The following is a 17,720-nucleotide window of genomic DNA, read 5'->3' on the forward strand; positions in this document are numbered from 1 at the left end:
GTTAAATGGTTTGTAATGTGTATTATTTGGTTACTGTTCAGGACCTCAGTGATAAAGGACTGACTCATCACACAATCTGTTAATGAGGAATTTTATTATTATTTTTGTGTTAATAGACACCATAAAATAACTGAATATGTGAAAATACAGCATGATTTCAGAATTATGTTCAGATGTTTGACTCTCTCTAAACTGTTAGTTATGATTTATAAGCATCATTGTGATCAGTTTTAGATTGAATCCCAAATTAGAAATATTAGAACCAACTCCAGATGCTGGATAATGTGAGAAAATATCTGTTTTGTCTGATAATCATTTCCCATTAACCTCTTACCTAAAACTCTCATTAATAGTCTTCTGTCCCATAGCAGAAAGAAAGCAGGAGCGCTTGGTTGCATGTTTCAGTGCTCAGTCTGACTTCACTGGCTTCCAACAAACATTTTTATACCAAAACAATAGAAATGGAAACTGACTGCTTCACATCATGATCCCTTGACATTTAAAACCTTGAAATTAAGACATTCTCTTATTCATGAAGACAAATATCGTCAATCATGTCAGTGTGTGTCCACTGGCATGGAGCAAATGGTTTCAGTTAATTCAAATGTGAATTGAGCGGTGGATTGTGGGATTGGCAACAGATGGAAGAAAACATTTAAAGGTGTCAAGAATGTTGAGCAGTGATCGACTTGGAAGCCAGCTGCTGTGATGTTCAGGAAGCGATGTCTGACTTAAATGTTCAAAAATATAGATTTAGTGTGTAAATTATTTTTTACCCACTGGATGCTTTGCAGTTGTCATAAATGTTAAATATTGCAGTTTGGATGCTTTCATTATGATTATAACTTTCAGGCATTCAAAAACAAAGCTTGCCTCTTTCCAGTTGTAATCATGGATATTTGTGATTATTATATTGGCTGTGCACTAAAACAAACCTATTAAAGATACGTTTTAGGATTGTCAGCAGCACTGAGTGAAGTTTGTCGCTGTAGAGAACAATTACCATTAGATTAAAAAACAATAGCAAGCGCTGCAAAAGCAAAGGAAATAAAAAAGACAAAGTCATATAAAGTGATTAAATGGTTAAAATATGATAAATGATTATATGATTACATGTAATAATTAAACTAACAATAATTAAATTATTGGTAACACTTTAGTATAGGGTCCAATTCACACTAATAACTAGGTGCTTATTAGCAAGTCTATTATTAACAAATTGGCTGTTTATTAGTGCTTATAAAGTACATATGAAGCATAACATCCATAATCCTACCCAATTCCCTAAACTTAAAACTACCTTATAAACTATTAATAAGCAGCAAGTAAGGAGTTAATTGAGGCAAAAGTCATAGTTAATGGTTAGTTAATAGTGAGAATTGGACCCTAAAATAAAGTGTGACCAAATTATTCATTGATTAGAAATGAATACAATTCTGGTTGCTCCTGAAGCTTACACACACGAGTTGCTATTAAGAATCCCGGGCTTCTTATACTGAATGAGTAGTTTTACAGTTCATGTACAGCTGACATCAGGTTTACTGCTGGATCAAGTGACCAATCTGTTCTGAACACAGGATGCTGTTAACATGGGTCTTCACTACACTATATCTAACAGCCCTGTCTTTTTTAAAGATCTGCTATAATTAATGTTTCTTCATCATGTTTTAAAACCTATCTGGAGAAAGTGAATTTTGGAATGACTTCGTTAAGGTCAGGATCTCTTAATGATCCACAGCTGTGTAACTGCAGGGTTACGACAAAAGTCTTGCCCTTCAGGAGCAGGTGGCAAAAAGCAGGTCTAATTATTTGAATGCATAAAACAAACTTTTCTAAAGTAGCCTTATGATTTTGTTTTTCCCTCATAAATTCTGTTTTGTGCATTTACATTTTTTCTAGTTATCAAGTGAAGGTTTAAACGTTTATTTCATTTTTCGTTTAATTATTGAAAATTAAGACAACTTTTTTTTGGCAAACAAATGGGATTTACTATTAAAATTAAAACATGGAAGAAATGTTGTGTGATTATTCCTTTAAAAAATTATGTTTGTTTTATTTTAGTAGTATTAGTATGCTATGTAATAGTTCTAGAGATGTTATTCATGTGTTTACATCCTCATTTAGTGAGACGGCAGACGCTGAAATCACGGAGCATCACACACTCTTCAGTATATGTCTAGTAAATGAAACTTTGCATCTGCGCCATTCACTTACAAAGACATGCTGAACATGTAGGATTCATATTTAAAAATACCTTTTCAGCTTAATATATACAGATTACAGTCCATATCGCGATTTGATTTAAGTTCATTTACCTACTCTTGATTAATTCATTAGAAATTTGACAAATTCCATGACATTCTGGATTAAACTGTGAATTCCGTTTTTTATAATTGGATTCTGTGATTCTGTCCACATTTTCCTCGTAACGCAAATCATAGGGCTCTAAAGAAATGCAGAAAAACCCTTCAAAGACCAGTGTTAGTCATTTGGCTCATCAGTAATGGGTAACACTTTATTTTAGTGGCCAATTCTCACTATAACATAGTTGCTTATTAGCATGTTTATTATTAACATAAAGGGTGTTTATTAGTATTTATGAAGCACTTAATCTGCATGGCCATATTTTACATTCATAATCCAACACCAAATTTAAATTTAACAACTAACTTACTATCAATAAGCAGCAAATTGGGAGTTTAAATTTTAAGCAAAATTTTAGTTAATGGTTTGTTAATAGCGAGAATTGGACCATAAAATAAAGTGTGACCCAGTAATGGTTAAAATATTTCACATGACAATACATCTTTTTTCCCTCTTTCTTTTTTCGTCGTCATAGTTTTGAGTTATCTTCTTCTTGAGCTCCTGAACCTGCTGATCTTTTCTCTTCCTGAAATCATTCAGTTCTTCTCTTTGTTTTCTGGTTTCATCTTGATGTTTCTTCTTCATCTTCTCCATTTCTTCTTTATGTTTCTCTTTCATTTTATCACACTCTCTGTCTATTATTTCTCTTTCTTCTCTTTCTCTTCTCTTGATCTCCTCTTCTTGTTCTTGTTTCAGATCTTTCATCATTTTCTCCCATCTCTTTCTCTTTTCCACTCGTCTCTCTTCATCCTCTTCTTTTCTTCTCTTCCACTCCTCTTTTCTCTCTCGCTCCATCTGCTCATAATATCTTTTCATTTCATTTATCTTTTCTTCAGATTCTTTCTCTTTTTGTTCTCTCTCTGTTTTCTGTCTCTCTCTATCCTCCTCTATCATCTGTTTTTTGTCTACTCTCTCTCTTTCAATTTTCTCTCTCTTGTTTTTCAGTTCTTCTTGTTTTTCTCTCAGCTGTTCCTCATGTCTCTCTTTTCTCTCTCTTTCCTCTTCCTCTCGTTCTCTCATCTGTCGTTTCTTCTCTTCCTCCCATTCTCTCATCTGTCGTTTAATTTTCTCTTGAGTCTCTTTGTCATTTTCAGCCTCTTTTATTTTTCTCATCCACTCTTCTCTCTCTTTCTCTTCTTGTTTCTTCCTCATTCGTTCCTCTGAATCTCTCTTTTTTATTTCTTCTTCCTGTTCGTTTCTTAACTCTGTCATGATTTGTTCATGATCACTTTTCAACTTTTCTTCATCTTGTTTATATTCTTCTTCTTTCTTTCTCTCTTCTTCTTCTCTTTTTTTCAGCTCTTCTTCATGCTGTTTTATCTGTTCTTCAATCTCTCTCTTCATCTCCTCTATTCTTTGTTCATATTCATCTCTTGTCTGTTTCTCTTCTTCAGATTGTTTCTGATCTTCTGTCTCTCGTTTCTTCTGATCTGATTCTTCTTTCTTCTCAAACTCTCTCCTGAGTGTTTCCTCTTGTTTTATGAACTTGTTCCTCAGGTCCTCATCTGCCCTTTGTTTCTTCTTCTCCAGTCTTGTTTTCATGCTTTCAAATTGCACATCATATTCGTCTTTTAATTCTTCAACTTGAGCCTGATTTCTTCTTTCTTTCTCTTCTATCATTTTCATCCTCTGTTCAATGGAGATCGCTGCCTCCTCAAACATCTCATTAGTGAAATATCGGCCCTGATTAGATCTCTTCATCTCTTCTATCATATTGAACAGATGAGTAACTTGTGTCTGATCTTGTGTTTCTCTGTTGTTAAAAGCCAGGAATCTGTTTTCACAATCTCTGATCAGTTTTCTGAGTTCCTCATTTTTATATTTTTCTACATATTGTTCTATTGATTGTTTTTTTAATTTGTCTCCTCTGGTGTAGAGCACAATGCAGAAATCTGCTGCTTTTGGGCCAAAGATCTTCATTATCATGTCTAAAGTGTCTTTCTCCTGTTTGGTGATTTTCCACATATCAAATACAATAATAAACACATGAGGTCCAGGAGCTGACAGAGAAACACACTTCATTATTTCTTCCTGCACTTGTTCTTTTGTCAGTGAGGGGTCAAAGAGTCCTGGAGTATCAATAACAGCTACTGATCGACCATCAACTTCACCAGTTACCTTTGTAGAAGTAGTGGTCACCAAACATGAGCCGTCTTTAGTGTAAAACCCATTTTTTCTAAGGATAGTGTTTCCTGTGGCAGACTTTCCACTTCCTGTCATTCCAAACAGCAAGATTCTCAAACATCCTGCATATAATAGAGTTAATAATAGAGTTTACAGATTAAGAACAAGTTTTTATACGTAATGTTTATTTTAAGTTTCAGATGTTTAAACAGACACTAGGAAAATAATAATAATAATAATAACAATAAATGTAAATTGTGAAAATACACACTGTCTATGGAAGCAGAAATATTACATGTTTCAAACATAATGTGAAGATGTTGTTTATTCCTGTCAAATGCAGGTAACTATAAAACTTACTCTCGTCACCTGTTCACTACATGTCTTTTTGGAGAAATGGATGAATGGTGTGCTGTAAATCTGACAGGATCTGAATACATGGCAGCTTACAAACGATAAACTGTTTACAAATGGAGCTGCTGTCTCCTCTGCAGAATAATGATCTAGATCCTAAATACTGCTTGAGTGACTGAAGATCATAAACCAGTGAAATATTTTCTCAACCAGATAAACTGTTGAAAACCAAAGTAAAGTTTGGTTAAAGCTTTGTTTACATCCAATTTGGATGTTTTTAATTTATAAATCAATTTATAACCCTTTTTAATTTTGAATTTATTTAAATATTAGCTGGTTATTGTTTTGACTCACTGTCTGTGAACATATTAGGATGATTAAAGTTGAGTGTTTCTTCTTTTCCAATTGTTGGTTCTTTCTCCTCCCACCATTGTTTCTGTTTCTCCCATTCCTCTCGTTCTTTCTTCATCTCCTCTCGTATCTTTATCTCTTGTTCCTCGATGTCTTTAATGTCTCTTTTATATTGTTCTTTTTTCTCTATATATTCTTCTTGTCTTCTCTTTCTTTCTTTGTCACGTTTCTGTCCTTCTTTCTCCATTATCATCTTCATTCTCGCTCTCTCTTTTTCATGTTTGAACTGAAGTTCTTCTCTCTCTCTCAGTCTTCTTTCTTTCTCTTTTTTTAGTTTCTCATAATATTCATCCCATGTTTCCTTATCTATCTTTCTCCTTCTCTCCTCCTCTTCTTCTCTTCTTTGTCTTTCCTGTTGTGTCTGTTTCATCCATTCCTCTCGTTCTTTCTTCATCTCCTCTCGTTCTTTCTTCATCTCCTCTCGTTCTTTCTTCATCTCCTCTTGTTCTTTCTTCATCTCCTCTCGTTCTTTCTTCCATTCCTCTCGTATCTTCATCTCTTGTTCTTCTCTTTCTTTAATGTCTCTTCTATATCTGTCTTCTCTCTCTCTAAATTCTTCTTCTCTTCTCTTTCTCTCTTTCTCATGATTATGTTGTTCTTCCTCCATCTTCATCCTCATTCTCTTTATCTCTTCTTCATGTTTCGTCATCAGTTCTTCTTTTTCTCTGTTCACTTGCTCCACTTTCTCCATCAGTATGTTCTTCTGTTGTTCTTGTTTTTCTCTCTCCATCTCTCTGAACATCTTACATGAGTAGTAACTCTCTCCGTTTTCTTTCACCATGTTGTCTATCTTCTGCAGTAGATCAGTCACCTGTGTTCTGTCTCTAGTCTCTTTATTATTGAACACATGGAATCTGTTTCCACATGCTTTAATCAGTTCATTTAAAGCAGATCCAGGTTTTCCCAGAAATTGTTCAATGGTTTTTTTCTTCAGTTTGTCTCCATTGGTAAACAGGATTATGGTGTACTTTAACGAGTTTTCTCCAAAAGTCTCTTGGATGATCTTCACTGCTGTTCTCTCTTCTTCAGTGAATCGTCCGAGTGGAATCAGTAAGAGAAACACATGTGGTCCAGGCAGGATCATGGAGATGCAGTTGCTGATTTCTCTCTGGGTTTCTTCATTACTGAGTTCAGTATCAAACAGTCCTGGAGTGTCGATCACAGTGATGTGTCTGCCATTGATTTTATCTGTTTCTTTCTGACACACTTTAGTTACAGACTCTTCAGACAAGTCTGATATAAACACTTCTCTTCCTAAAATGGTGTTTCCAGTTGAACTTTTCCCAACTCCAGTTTTCCCAAGCAGCACAATCCTCAGATCATCTTCTCTTTCACTTGAATCTAAAGATAGATCAAATAAAAGTGTACATATTTAAGTGAATATTTTAAATTATCCAGATCGTCAGAGAATATTTTATATATTTTATTCTGAAGCATCATGTGCTGATTATATTATTTCTTTTGAACTCAGAATATAAATGTATTGTTTTACAAGTCTGTGTAGACTTCAGCAATCATGAAAAGTGATTAATCAATGCACGTGTTCTGATCATTACCTTGTGACTGAAACCACGTCTCTAATGAATGGACTCTCTTCTTCATTTCTTCTAATTTCTGCAGTTTCTCCATCTGTGTCTCCATCAATGTCTCTGTGGAGAAACGAACACCACTATTTTCCTCAACCATCTGCTCCAGTTTCTCCATCAACTCAGACACTTGTGTGTTCAGGCCGATGAAATGATGTCGTCCTCCAAATCTCTCAATGACAGACTGTGTTTCTTCATTGAGTTCTTCTGTCTGATGCTCTGAGTTCTGCTTTATGAGGATCATGATGTGTTTGTTGACTCTTGAGCTGAACATCTTCTGGATCTCCTCTATTTCTGCTCTGTCTTCATTATTAAGTGGAGCATCAGGAATGATGAGGATGAACACATGAACTCCAGGATGACAGAGAGACACACAGCGGTGAGTCTGACGCATCACTTCCTCCTCTGAGAGCTCAGTGTTGAACAGAGCTGGAAGCTCCACCAGACTTATCAGACGTCCATCAAGCTCCACGTCTCTCCTCACACACTCTGAGATCAGCTCTGATCTTCTCTCGCTCTGCTTCAGGATCAGGTTTGATATGAAGGATTTTAATTCTCTGTTACTCCCACACACAAGCAGATTCAGCTTCACACCATCTGGATCTGTGTCAAAGAAATAAACTAGATTAACAATGTGATTTGAAATAGATAAATGCTACATTCACATCATGTCAGAATTACTGTGATCACAACTGCATTGTAATTACTGTACTAGTTTTCCACTTAAAACGTTAACGTCTATGCTGAATTAATGGGAAACACTGAAGAAAAAGATATAAAACAAACCAAATTCCAAAAAAGTTGGGACACTGTACAAATTGTGAGTAAAAAAGGAATCTCATAAACTTATATTTTATTCACATTAGATTATAGATAACATATTAAATGCTGAAAGTGAAACATTTTGAAGTGTCATGCCAAATATTGGTTCATTTTGGATTTCATTAGAGCTACACATTCCAAAAAAGTTGGGACAGGAAGCAATAAGAGGCCGGAAAAGTTAAATGTACATATAAGGAACAGCTGGAGAACCAATTTGCAACTTATTAGGTCAATTAGGAACATGATTGGGTATAAAAAGAGCCTCTCAGTGTCAGTGTCTCTCAGAAGTTAAGATGGGCAGAGGATCACCAATTCCCCCAATGCTGCGCTGAAAAATAGTAGAGAAATATCAGAAAGAATTGCAAAGAGTTTGAAGTGATCGTCAACTACAGTACATATGTGGGGCAGCTCTGGCCTAATCTAATTGTTAGAGAGCTGGACTAGTTACCAGAAGGTTTGAGTCCCGGTGCCGGCAGGAGTTGTAGGTGGCAGGGAGTGAAGGAACAGCATTCTCTTCCTCCCCCAATATCCAATGGCTGAAGTGCCCTTGAGCAAGGCACTGAACCCCTAGTTGCTTCCCGGGTTGTGTGTTGCACTTGGATGGGTTAAATGCAGAACACCAATTCCAAGTAAGGGTAACCATACTTGGCATTTGTCACGACTTTCACTTTTCACTTTCACTTCATAATATCTTCCAAAGATTCAGAGAATCTGGAACAATCTCTGTGCATAAGGGTCAAGGACAGAAAACCATAATGGATGCCCATGATCTTCAGCCCTTAGATGGCACTGCATCACATACAGGAATAATACTGTAATGGAAATCACTAGATGGGCTCAAAAATACTTCCAGAAAACATTGTCATGAACACAATCCACCGTGCCATTCGGCGTTGCCGGCTAAAACTTTATAGGTCAAAAAAAAAAAACATATCTAAACATGATCCAGAAGCGCAGGTGTTTTCTCTGGGCCAAGGCTCATTTAAAATGGACTGTGGCAAAGTGGAAAACTGTTCTGTGGTGAAACGAATCAAAATTTGAAGTTCTTTTTGGAAAACTGGCACGCCATGTCATCCGGACTAAAGAGGACAAGGACAACCCAAGTTGTTCTCAGCGCTCAGTTCAGAAGCCTGCATCTCTGATGGTATGGGGTTGCATGAGTGAGTGTGGCATGGGCAGCTGACACATCTGGAAAGATGAGCTCCATCAATGCTGAAAGATACATCCAAGTTCTAGAACAACATATGCTCCCATCCAGACGTCGTCTCTCAATTACAACATCATGGCTGTGTAGAAGAAGGATCCGGGTCTGAAATGACCAGCCTGCAGTCCAGATATTTCACCCATAAAAACATTTGGTGCATCATAAAGAGGAAGATGTGACAAAGAAGACCTAAGACAGTTGAACAACTAGAAGCCTGTATTAGAAAAGAATGGGAAAACATTCCTATTCCTAAACTTGAGCAACTTATCTCCTCAGTCCCCAGACGTTTGCAGACTGTTATAAAAAGAAGAGGGGATGCCACACAGTGGTAAACAACTTATTTTCCCTTAAAATGATACATTTCCTCAGTTTAAACATTTGATATGTCATTTATGTTGTATTCTGAAAATTAAATCTATATTGAAATTTGAAATTTCTACATCATTGCATTCTGTTTTTATTCACAATTTGTACAGTGTCCCAACTTTTTTGGAATCGGGTTTGTATACAACATATTATTATAAAACAAATAAAACTACTGGATACAACTAAATACTATTTTACCATTTTAAGTTATAATTTCATTTAGGCCAAATTCTCTGTGGATTCAATCTGAAGATTACTTTATTCACTTCCAGACAAATTGTGATCCTAATGCATTATTTATTATAATCATGCTTCTTAATAGAAGCTGTTAATATCTTATAATTAAGGCTGAGATTACAGTTTTTTAAATCTAATTAACCACATGATGTGCCGATTAATTAATTGAAGTAATTGCTAATTAGTCGCATATCATTTTCGACTGATATGCAGAAAATGAATCACTCACCCAGTGTCCTGATCTTCTGTAACTCTCTGATTTCATTGTCTCTCACTCTCAGTTTCTCCTCTAGATCATGTCTGACTCTCCTCTCTGGAGCTCTTATATACATCTGAAGAGAATAGGGTTCAGTCTTTATGCGGTCTATAGCATCTAGAATCTTTAAGATCTGTTCTGGGTTTCTCTGGTCCTGTAACCCCATCACACTGTGCCAGCTCCCATAGAGACTCACAACACTCTGAGATTCTGTGGATTCTACAAAATCAGCCACACTTTTCTCAACAGTGAATTCAGTAAAGAAAAGCACCATGAAGTGCTCTTGTGAGTAAAATATATTTTTGATCTTCTCCATTTCTGCTCTGTCTTCATCAGTAAGTGGAGTGACAGGAGTAACAAGGATGAAAAGATGAACTCCAGGATCACAGAGAGACACACAGCGGTGAGTCTCCCGCATCACTTCCTCTTCTGAGAGACGAGTGAGAACCGGAAGCTCTATTACACTGATCTGACGTCCATGAATCTTCTCCTCTCTCTTCACACACACATTGCTCATCTCTTTCTGATGTGAACATTTATTTGGTTTATTCATTGTCCCTCTAAATATTCTAGACACTGAGTTCTTGAGAGTTGAATTATTTCCACACAGCACAATGTTCAGCTTTGTTTTTCCAGTCATCACTGAAACAAGATTACAGACAGTAGACTCAGTTCAGCTTTGATACAAATCACTTCTCTAAACAACAACAAAAATATATTGTAAAATATAATTATATTGCACTACATTCTTTTAGTAATGGAAGGCTACCTTCCAATACTTTACTGACCTACTGTTTGGATGAATTTGCTGTCTATGTTTGGATCTCTGACAACATACATAAAACTGTCTGAACTTAACCTTTAGAAGAATAATTCAGTAATGTACTGATTGGCTCTTTTCTCTCTCTTCACCAGTAAGCTGGTGTGTGGTGGGTTTTCTGGCATACTATGGCTGCGTCACATCATCCAGGTGCATGAGGAGATACCCCCGACAATGTAGAGCGCTTTGAGTGCTTAATATTATTATTTTATTATTATTACCAAAAAAATGAAAATTCTATCATAAATTACCCAAATATTGTTACAAACACATATGATCGTCTTTTATTGCACACAATTCAAAAGGGGCTTTTAGCAGAATGTCCAGGTTGCTTTCATCACACTTTAGAAGCAGACCATCAAACTCCAAAAAAAAACACCACAAATGTACCCTAAAACCATACTTTGACGTTCTGTCAATGTCTCGATTCCCTATTCCAAAATATTTTTTTCTTTAAAAATATTTTAGCTTTTTAAACAAAAACAGATTATTGGAATAAATAGTATTCAAGTCATGCAGTAGTTCTGCTGTAGACTCAGTTTCTGTCTGTACTACAGTGTAACTATTAAATGACTAAAAAGTATTTCATTAACCATTTTTTGAGGCATTATCCTGAAAAAATATACTTTGACAAACCTCCTCCATCATTTGCTGTTTTTGTGCTCTCTTTGAAATCAGAATCCTTCTTTTCTTTCTCATCATCTCTGTCTGAAGCTCTAGATCTGCTCAGATCTTCATCCACTGATGATCCATCAGCTCCATCTTCATACATGTTACAGAGGAGAAATTCTTCTTGTTCTTTCTTGAGTATCTCTTCCGTTCTTCTGATCAGCTCAGAGTGCCATCTTGTGTTTACTGTATCAAACTGTAGATGTCCACCTCCACACTCCTTTATTAAATCATGAATAGCATTATTTGTGATCACATAAGACATGAATCCGCGTGGCTCTTCATCAGTAGTCACTACTATAGTGTGTTTCATGGCCTGCTCACTGAAGAGGTTCAGCAGATATTTCACTCTGTGTCTGTTGTTCTCATTGAAGTCATTATACTGCAGTACGAGTATGATCACATGAGGTCCTGGAGCAGACAGAGACACACACTCCCTCACTGCCTCTGTTATCTGATGGTATGAGAGATTCTTCTGGAGCAGGAGAGAAGTGTTTATAACTGTGATGTGTCTCCCCTTCACAGCTCCACTGATTCTCACACTGTGCTGCTGTGAATAAGACCCAGTTAAAGTGTTTCCCACTCGGCTGTTTTCTGATCCATTCTTTCCTATCAGCACAATCCTCAGATCACACACTGAAAAAGAGCACACACACACACACACATGTTGGGTTTTCATGTTCAGTGGGACTTTTCACAGACTTAATATTTTTATACTGTGCAAACTGTTTATTTTAAATCTAACACTACCCCTAAACATAACAGAGCATAAATGAGAAATCATTTTGCATTTCTACATTCTCAAAAAAATACAACTTTTGTGCCCAGTGCCATGAGAAATAGGAAGTCTAACACAAAAATATTGACATTAAACTAGATTACAGCATTAGATCAGCTCCAGCAGGATCTGTATTTGAAAGCAACATCTAATTCATGGTCTTGATGAAATAATTAGATAATTTGAATTAAAGACTGACCTTTTATATTATTCAAGAGATTTACCCGGATTATTTTATAAAAAGACACACATAAATGTTTTGATTTACTTACTGTTAGGACGATTCCATTCTGGACTCTGTATACCTGCTGCTGCTAGAGAAAACAGAAATACACACACAACACATACAGAGAGAGAAGAGAATAGATGGTTTAGCCATTATTAATTATAAAAGCATTTATTAATTCAAAAGCTGTGACTTCGCAATGTTTACAATTACAAATTAGAACTTCTTTGTGGAGACCATTGCTGCATCGCAATGTGCCTAATTATACTATGCCCTTAAAGTATTTTTTTAAAGAAAAAGTATACACTTTTGAGTGTACACTACTTAACCATTGTTGCGCACACACCCATGTTTGTAGTTTTTAATGCTTTTTATTTGAGTTTGTATTTCAGAACCGAATACTTCACTAATGTGCAATTGTCACAAGTAACTAGACAGGATTCAAGAGCGGATGCAAAACAAACAGTTTATTGGACTAAGTCAAATCAATGATCAAAGGTCGCTAAAGGCTAGTTGAGGGCTTGATGGTCCTGGTAGCGCAGGAACGAAAATGGGGAGACAACACGATGAATCCTCATGGAGAGAAAGAAAGTAAGACCAGAAGATCCAGCACCAGAGGAAATGGAGGACCGAGAGCCGAAGGACAAACATCAATGATCTGACAATACAAGACAGGGTAATGATGGTTAGTAGTAGTAGCCCTTTATTGTCACTAGTCACAAGTACCAGCGAAATTAGCCATCAACCTGTCCATACATACATACATACAATATGAGAGTGGGGTAGACAGGACAGGAAGACAGGGTATTTGAGGAAGAAATACAGCATAACATTAGGGAAGTGAGGAGAAAAAAAACAATACCCAGACTATGCTCCTTATGGGAGCACAGTATGAGAACAGGAAAAACACCTCTGCACAAAAAGCACAAATCAATACACCATAGACACACGACTTTGCAACTGGGTACTGAACTTGGGGTGGTTGAGGTAATCCAGCGCAGGCAAACAGCCATCCGGCCCAGCAGCTTGAAAGCGCTAGCAACAGACCCGCTTGCCAGACTGGAGGAACAAAGCGGCGAAGGCGGGGGATCGGGGTTGGGAGGCTGAATGCATATCTGTATATGTGTAAGAGTTTGTGTATTTGTAGGCCTGGAGAGTTGAGACTCTCTCTAGATGCTTCAGTCCGCAGATTATACAGCATCACAGCAAGCTGCCATGGAGACAGCCTTGGTCAGGTCCTAGACAGAGTCAACAATCAGCAGGTGTCTATGGGAGAGGGTGGAGGAATGCAAGAGAAGTCAAGCTGCCCTGCTTGCCTGGGAGATTTTTTGTCATCCAGCCAAAGCTGGTAAAGAAAGCCAAAAGAAGATAAGATGCCAGTTGTTTGGTCTAGTAGCCGCATTTCTTTTCACGGTCACTATGATTGTTCATTGTCCATTGGTCTCCAAATTCTCCAATTTCCTTTCCAAAGCCGTGAGCTTCACCGTGATGTTATCCATATTGCGGTTAATAGTCTCAGTCTCAATGCTGACCGCTCTGCCCACTGCTTCAATCATGACGGGCAGCCTTGCGAGGCTTTGGACAGCTGTTTCCGTCTTCTTAATTTTTCGATAACCCAGCAAAGCCTAATCCAATCAGCAGAAGACCTGTTATCATGGTTCCGAATAGGTAGATGTCTTCAATGACCTCCACGGAAAGAGCCGCCAGACACAAGACCCACCAATTCGCCCACGCGTCCATCGTGTAGCCAGCTGCAAACATTCTGGCAGGGCAGTCAGGTTTCCCCGAACCCAAGCTTCTCGTCGAGAAGATGGTGTCAATTGCGTTGAGGGACCAATTAATCAAATCCATAGTCCAGTTTAGGAGAGCAGTGCAGAGAGAGCCTTACACAGTAGACGAGACGAGACAAGAGAACAGGCGAAGCAGGGAAGTCAGGGAGGAGAGGAGAGAAATGTGACTGCCTCCGTTGAGAGCAGAAGAAGACAGGGGTGCATCCGGGGTGCTTCGATGACAAACTGCCACAAGACTGCAAACATGAGGAGAATAAATGAGGAGTGTAGTGAGGAAACACATGTGGGACAAATTAAATAGAAAATCAGGTAACAAGATGGGTGGGGTCAAGAAAATTGACATGAGAGCACATGCCACACAAGCCATGTGCTCAAACAAAACAAAAACACACGTGGACAGAAGAGCGAACGGATGAGCGAACTCAAGACCGCACACTCCCCCAACAAGACATGAAGAGTGAGTGTCCAAACCCCGACATAATATTGAAAATAAGCAAGACATGAGTACCGGGAGTGCTTACAGAAAGGAGGTTAAAGAGCTGGCTGTCTGGTGCAGTCTCAACTACCTGGAGCTTCACCAAGTACGACATGTTCCTGGATCAACATTCCAATCAACCAATCAGAATTGAGATATAAAAATATCTGTTTTATATGGAGTCAATATAATGGTGATATATATGCAAAGGAATATGAGAAAGTTTTGCAAAAGAAAATAAAATTTTGCAAACGAAATTGAAAGTCTTGAGAAAAATAAATGTGCTTTTTGCAAACAAAATTAAAGAATTGTAAAACATAAATGAAACAGCGCGAAAGCAATGATTTTGCAATACATATTTTCCATGGACATATCTACTAATTAATTTAAGTTGCTTTTATTTTGCGTTTCAGTCAATTTTGAGCTTGTTATACCATTTTCTGTTTGCGCTTCACGTTTCTGTGCATCTCGCTTTCTGACTTGGGGTGGAGCCAGGGGACGGGGGGTGTACAATATGCCTCCCTGGAAGTGACGTCATCGGCCTGAGACGCAGCTCACTGATCCAGGTACTGTCATCAGCAGGGGCATGTGAGTGGATCGTTACCTTTTATTCACTAGCATTAAAACATTTCATTTTATTAACAAATGTGTGTGTATTAGCAGCGTTCGCTCAAGTTAAAGATGTTGTTAACATGAATATCTGCTGTATATTTCTCTCAATGTGCACACTTTTATAGCATTAAAATGAGTATTCTTTCATTTGGTTTACTGCATGTGTATTAACAGTGTTTGTTTAAAATCTCTTAACTTGTGGGAGGAGCGTTCTTTGGTTAGGAAAGATCAGATTTAACTGCTAGTTTTAAAGTAAAATAATGCAGTTAACTTCATAAACTATCATTTGCATCATGAAAAAGGTCTACAACTCAAGTTTCATATCAATCTCAACTTCTTTGTTTATTTACATAACTCCTGGCATAAATTAATAAATTACGGTCATTGTAAGATTAAAAAAAATTTATCTTGAGTCTTTTTGGTGTAGTTTTGTCGTGGCCACGAGTTATTCGTGGGAACGTGATAATGTCGTGGCCATGAGTTTAATGCATAAACAAACCTGCATGACCATAGCAACCTGAGATTATCAAAGATTGATAAAATATGTTTATCCATCCTACAGTCCACTGATCACTGAGGATATAATTATTATTATTATCATTATATATAATATTTTATATCCAAGTGGATGCTGCACACTGCTGGTGGTTGAGGAGAGACCCCTGCATGATTGTACAGCGAATTGGGTGTACAACAATACACAATCACATTAAACCGCTATATAAATGCATCATTCATTTATTGTTCTTGTAGCTCAAGTGGTAGAGCATTGTATTAGCAAGCGCAATATTGCGGGTTCAAATCCCAGGGAACACATGCTATGAGAAAATTGTTAGCTTAAATGCAATGTAAGTCTCTTTGGATAAAAGCGTCTGCTAAATGTAAATAATATTTATATTAATTAGGGCTATATTTTATGTTTATTGTTATGCTTATTTCCCCTTTCAATTCATGTATCGCTTACCTAATTAACGTTCTTTGATAAATGAGTGGTGTTTTCATTTACAAATAAAACTAGTGAATTATTAATTTATAATTCTTGTAATTATTATTGTAGGGATAGGGTTTTTAAAGAATTATTGTTAAATTCATCTTCTAAAATGCACTTCTAGTAAAAATTCCTGTCACATAATCAAAGCTTTATTGACATGTCGGGAATTTACAGTATAGACTATTATTTACAAAACTCTTAAGGGCTGAGTTTTCCAAAAGCATTGTTAAAACTAGCAGTAACTGAACTAATGTAAACAAAGAACGCTTCTGTGTGCTGGCATCCTCCACAAGTTAAGAGATTTTAAACAAACACTGTTAATAAACATGTAGTAAACCAAATGAAACAATACACATTTTAATGCTATAAACAGCAAATGTTCATGCTAACAACTTCTTTAGCCGTTTCTCAATATGCGTACTTGTCTGTACTTGTGTTCTTGTGGACTTGTGAAACGTCATCAGTCGCTGCCCAAGTACTGTTCCAGTTCTAAGTTCAAATCTAGCCAAGTCCAGTTCAAATCCCCGGATGTGTTCTTGATCCGCCCCTTTTACCGAGGATGCATGGAGAGGTGACTTGTGCGGACTTGATATGGGCCATAACCCAGAATTCAGTTTGTGCGAATGAGGCGAATTGTTGTACACGCCCCCGTCCCTTGGCTCCACCCCATGTCAGAAAGCGAGATGCACAGAAACGTGAAATGCAAAGGGAAAACGGTATTGCAAGCTCAAACTTGACTGAAACGCAAAATAAAAGCAGCTTCACAAATAAGTTATAAGATATGTCCATGGAAAATATGTATTGCAAAATCATTGCTTTCGCATTTATGTTTTGCAATTCTTTATTTTTGTTTGCAAAAAGCACATTTATTTATCTGAATGCTTTCATTTTCGTTGTCAAAACTTTATTTTCTTTCGCAAAACCTTATTGTTTTGCATGTATATATGTGGCATTATATTGACTCAATAATTTTAGGTTTACAATCAGGATTTGGTGCTTCTACACTCTTGTTAATCAGCTATCATTTCCCTCTGAGTTTAGGAATAAATGATGGGTATTGTGAGCCGTGTCCCGGGCACCGATCAGCGTCGCCCTGGCAATAGAGGAGATCCACCTGTACACAATCACAGCGGGCTGATCGGACCCAGCTGAAACCGCTCCAGTCCATCTGGACCCACCACGAGGGGCACCCCAGACCGAGGTTTTCATCAATGGCCGTCCGTTTAAATCTCTCTTGTACTCCGGGAGCGCCGTGAGCCTGGTCCAGTCCTCCATATTTCCCTCACGGGTGGGAACCAAAAGCCGCATATCCATCACATGCATCCACGGTGACACCCAGAGCATACCTACCTGAGTGGTGACCATATCCACGAAGACCAACGCCGGGCCCCTGGACGTGGTCAAGGACTTGCCGGTACCCGTGCTATTGGGGAGAGACTGGCCAGGCCTGGAACAGCTACTCACCCGAGTGACCCAGCCTGCTAGCCCTGCCGGGAACCGCCCGAAGAGACAAAACCTCCGCCGAGCTCCCCGACGGACCCCTGCCCTCCTAGCCACGGACAGCGGCCGAGATGGTGAGTCCCCCCCCAAAGTTTTAACCTTTTTTACGATGTCTTCCAACAGGTTAGGGGTGGG

At 37.8% G+C, this 17,720-nt stretch overlaps 2 protein-coding genes across 3 annotated transcripts in view; both read right to left on the reverse strand.

The window, feature by feature from the left end:
- Positions 1-11,774, reverse strand: part of LOC127943111 (GTPase IMAP family member 8-like) — a 35,555-nt gene extending 23,781 nt beyond the window's left edge. The window contains exons 1-2 of one of the 2 annotated variants that reach the window (XM_052539303.1): positions 11,181-11,774; positions 6,810-7,442 (exon numbers count right to left, since the gene is read on the reverse strand). In XM_052539303.1, the coding sequence (XP_052395263.1) occupies positions 6,810-7,442; positions 11,181-11,526 (979 nt within the window). In that variant the 5' untranslated portion in view covers positions 11,527-11,774. The remainder of the gene's footprint in view (positions 1-6,809; positions 7,443-11,180) is intronic. The other variant, XM_052539304.1, reaches the window with a different exon arrangement.
- On the reverse strand, positions 93-5,749 carry LOC127942420 (trichohyalin-like). Its single transcript, XM_052538118.1, has 2 exons — positions 5,197-5,749; positions 93-4,619 (listed from the first exon to the last, which is right to left on the reverse strand). Exons 1-2 carry the CDS (start codon positions 5,747-5,749, stop codon positions 2,791-2,793), a joined length of 2,382 nt encoding a protein of 793 aa, XP_052394078.1. The 3' UTR covers positions 93-2,790.
- Positions 11,775-17,720: the final 5,946 nt, after the last annotated feature.

This window comes from Carassius gibelio, chromosome A22 (genome assembly GCF_023724105.1).
Source record: "Carassius gibelio isolate Cgi1373 ecotype wild population from Czech Republic chromosome A22, carGib1.2-hapl.c, whole genome shotgun sequence".
NCBI classification, from domain to species: Eukaryota; Metazoa; Chordata; class Actinopteri; order Cypriniformes; family Cyprinidae; genus Carassius; species Carassius gibelio.

Excerpts from the sequence above, each read along its gene's own strand:
- LOC127942420 (XM_052538118.1), bottom strand. The coding sequence starts at position 5,749 with ATGAAGATACGAGAGGAATGGAAGAAAGAACGAGAGGAGATGAAGAAA. Across the intron at positions 4,620-5,196 it reads TCCTAATATGTTCACAGACA|TATATGCAGGATGTTTGAGA; the intron begins GTGAGTCAAAAC and ends TATTAACTCTAT.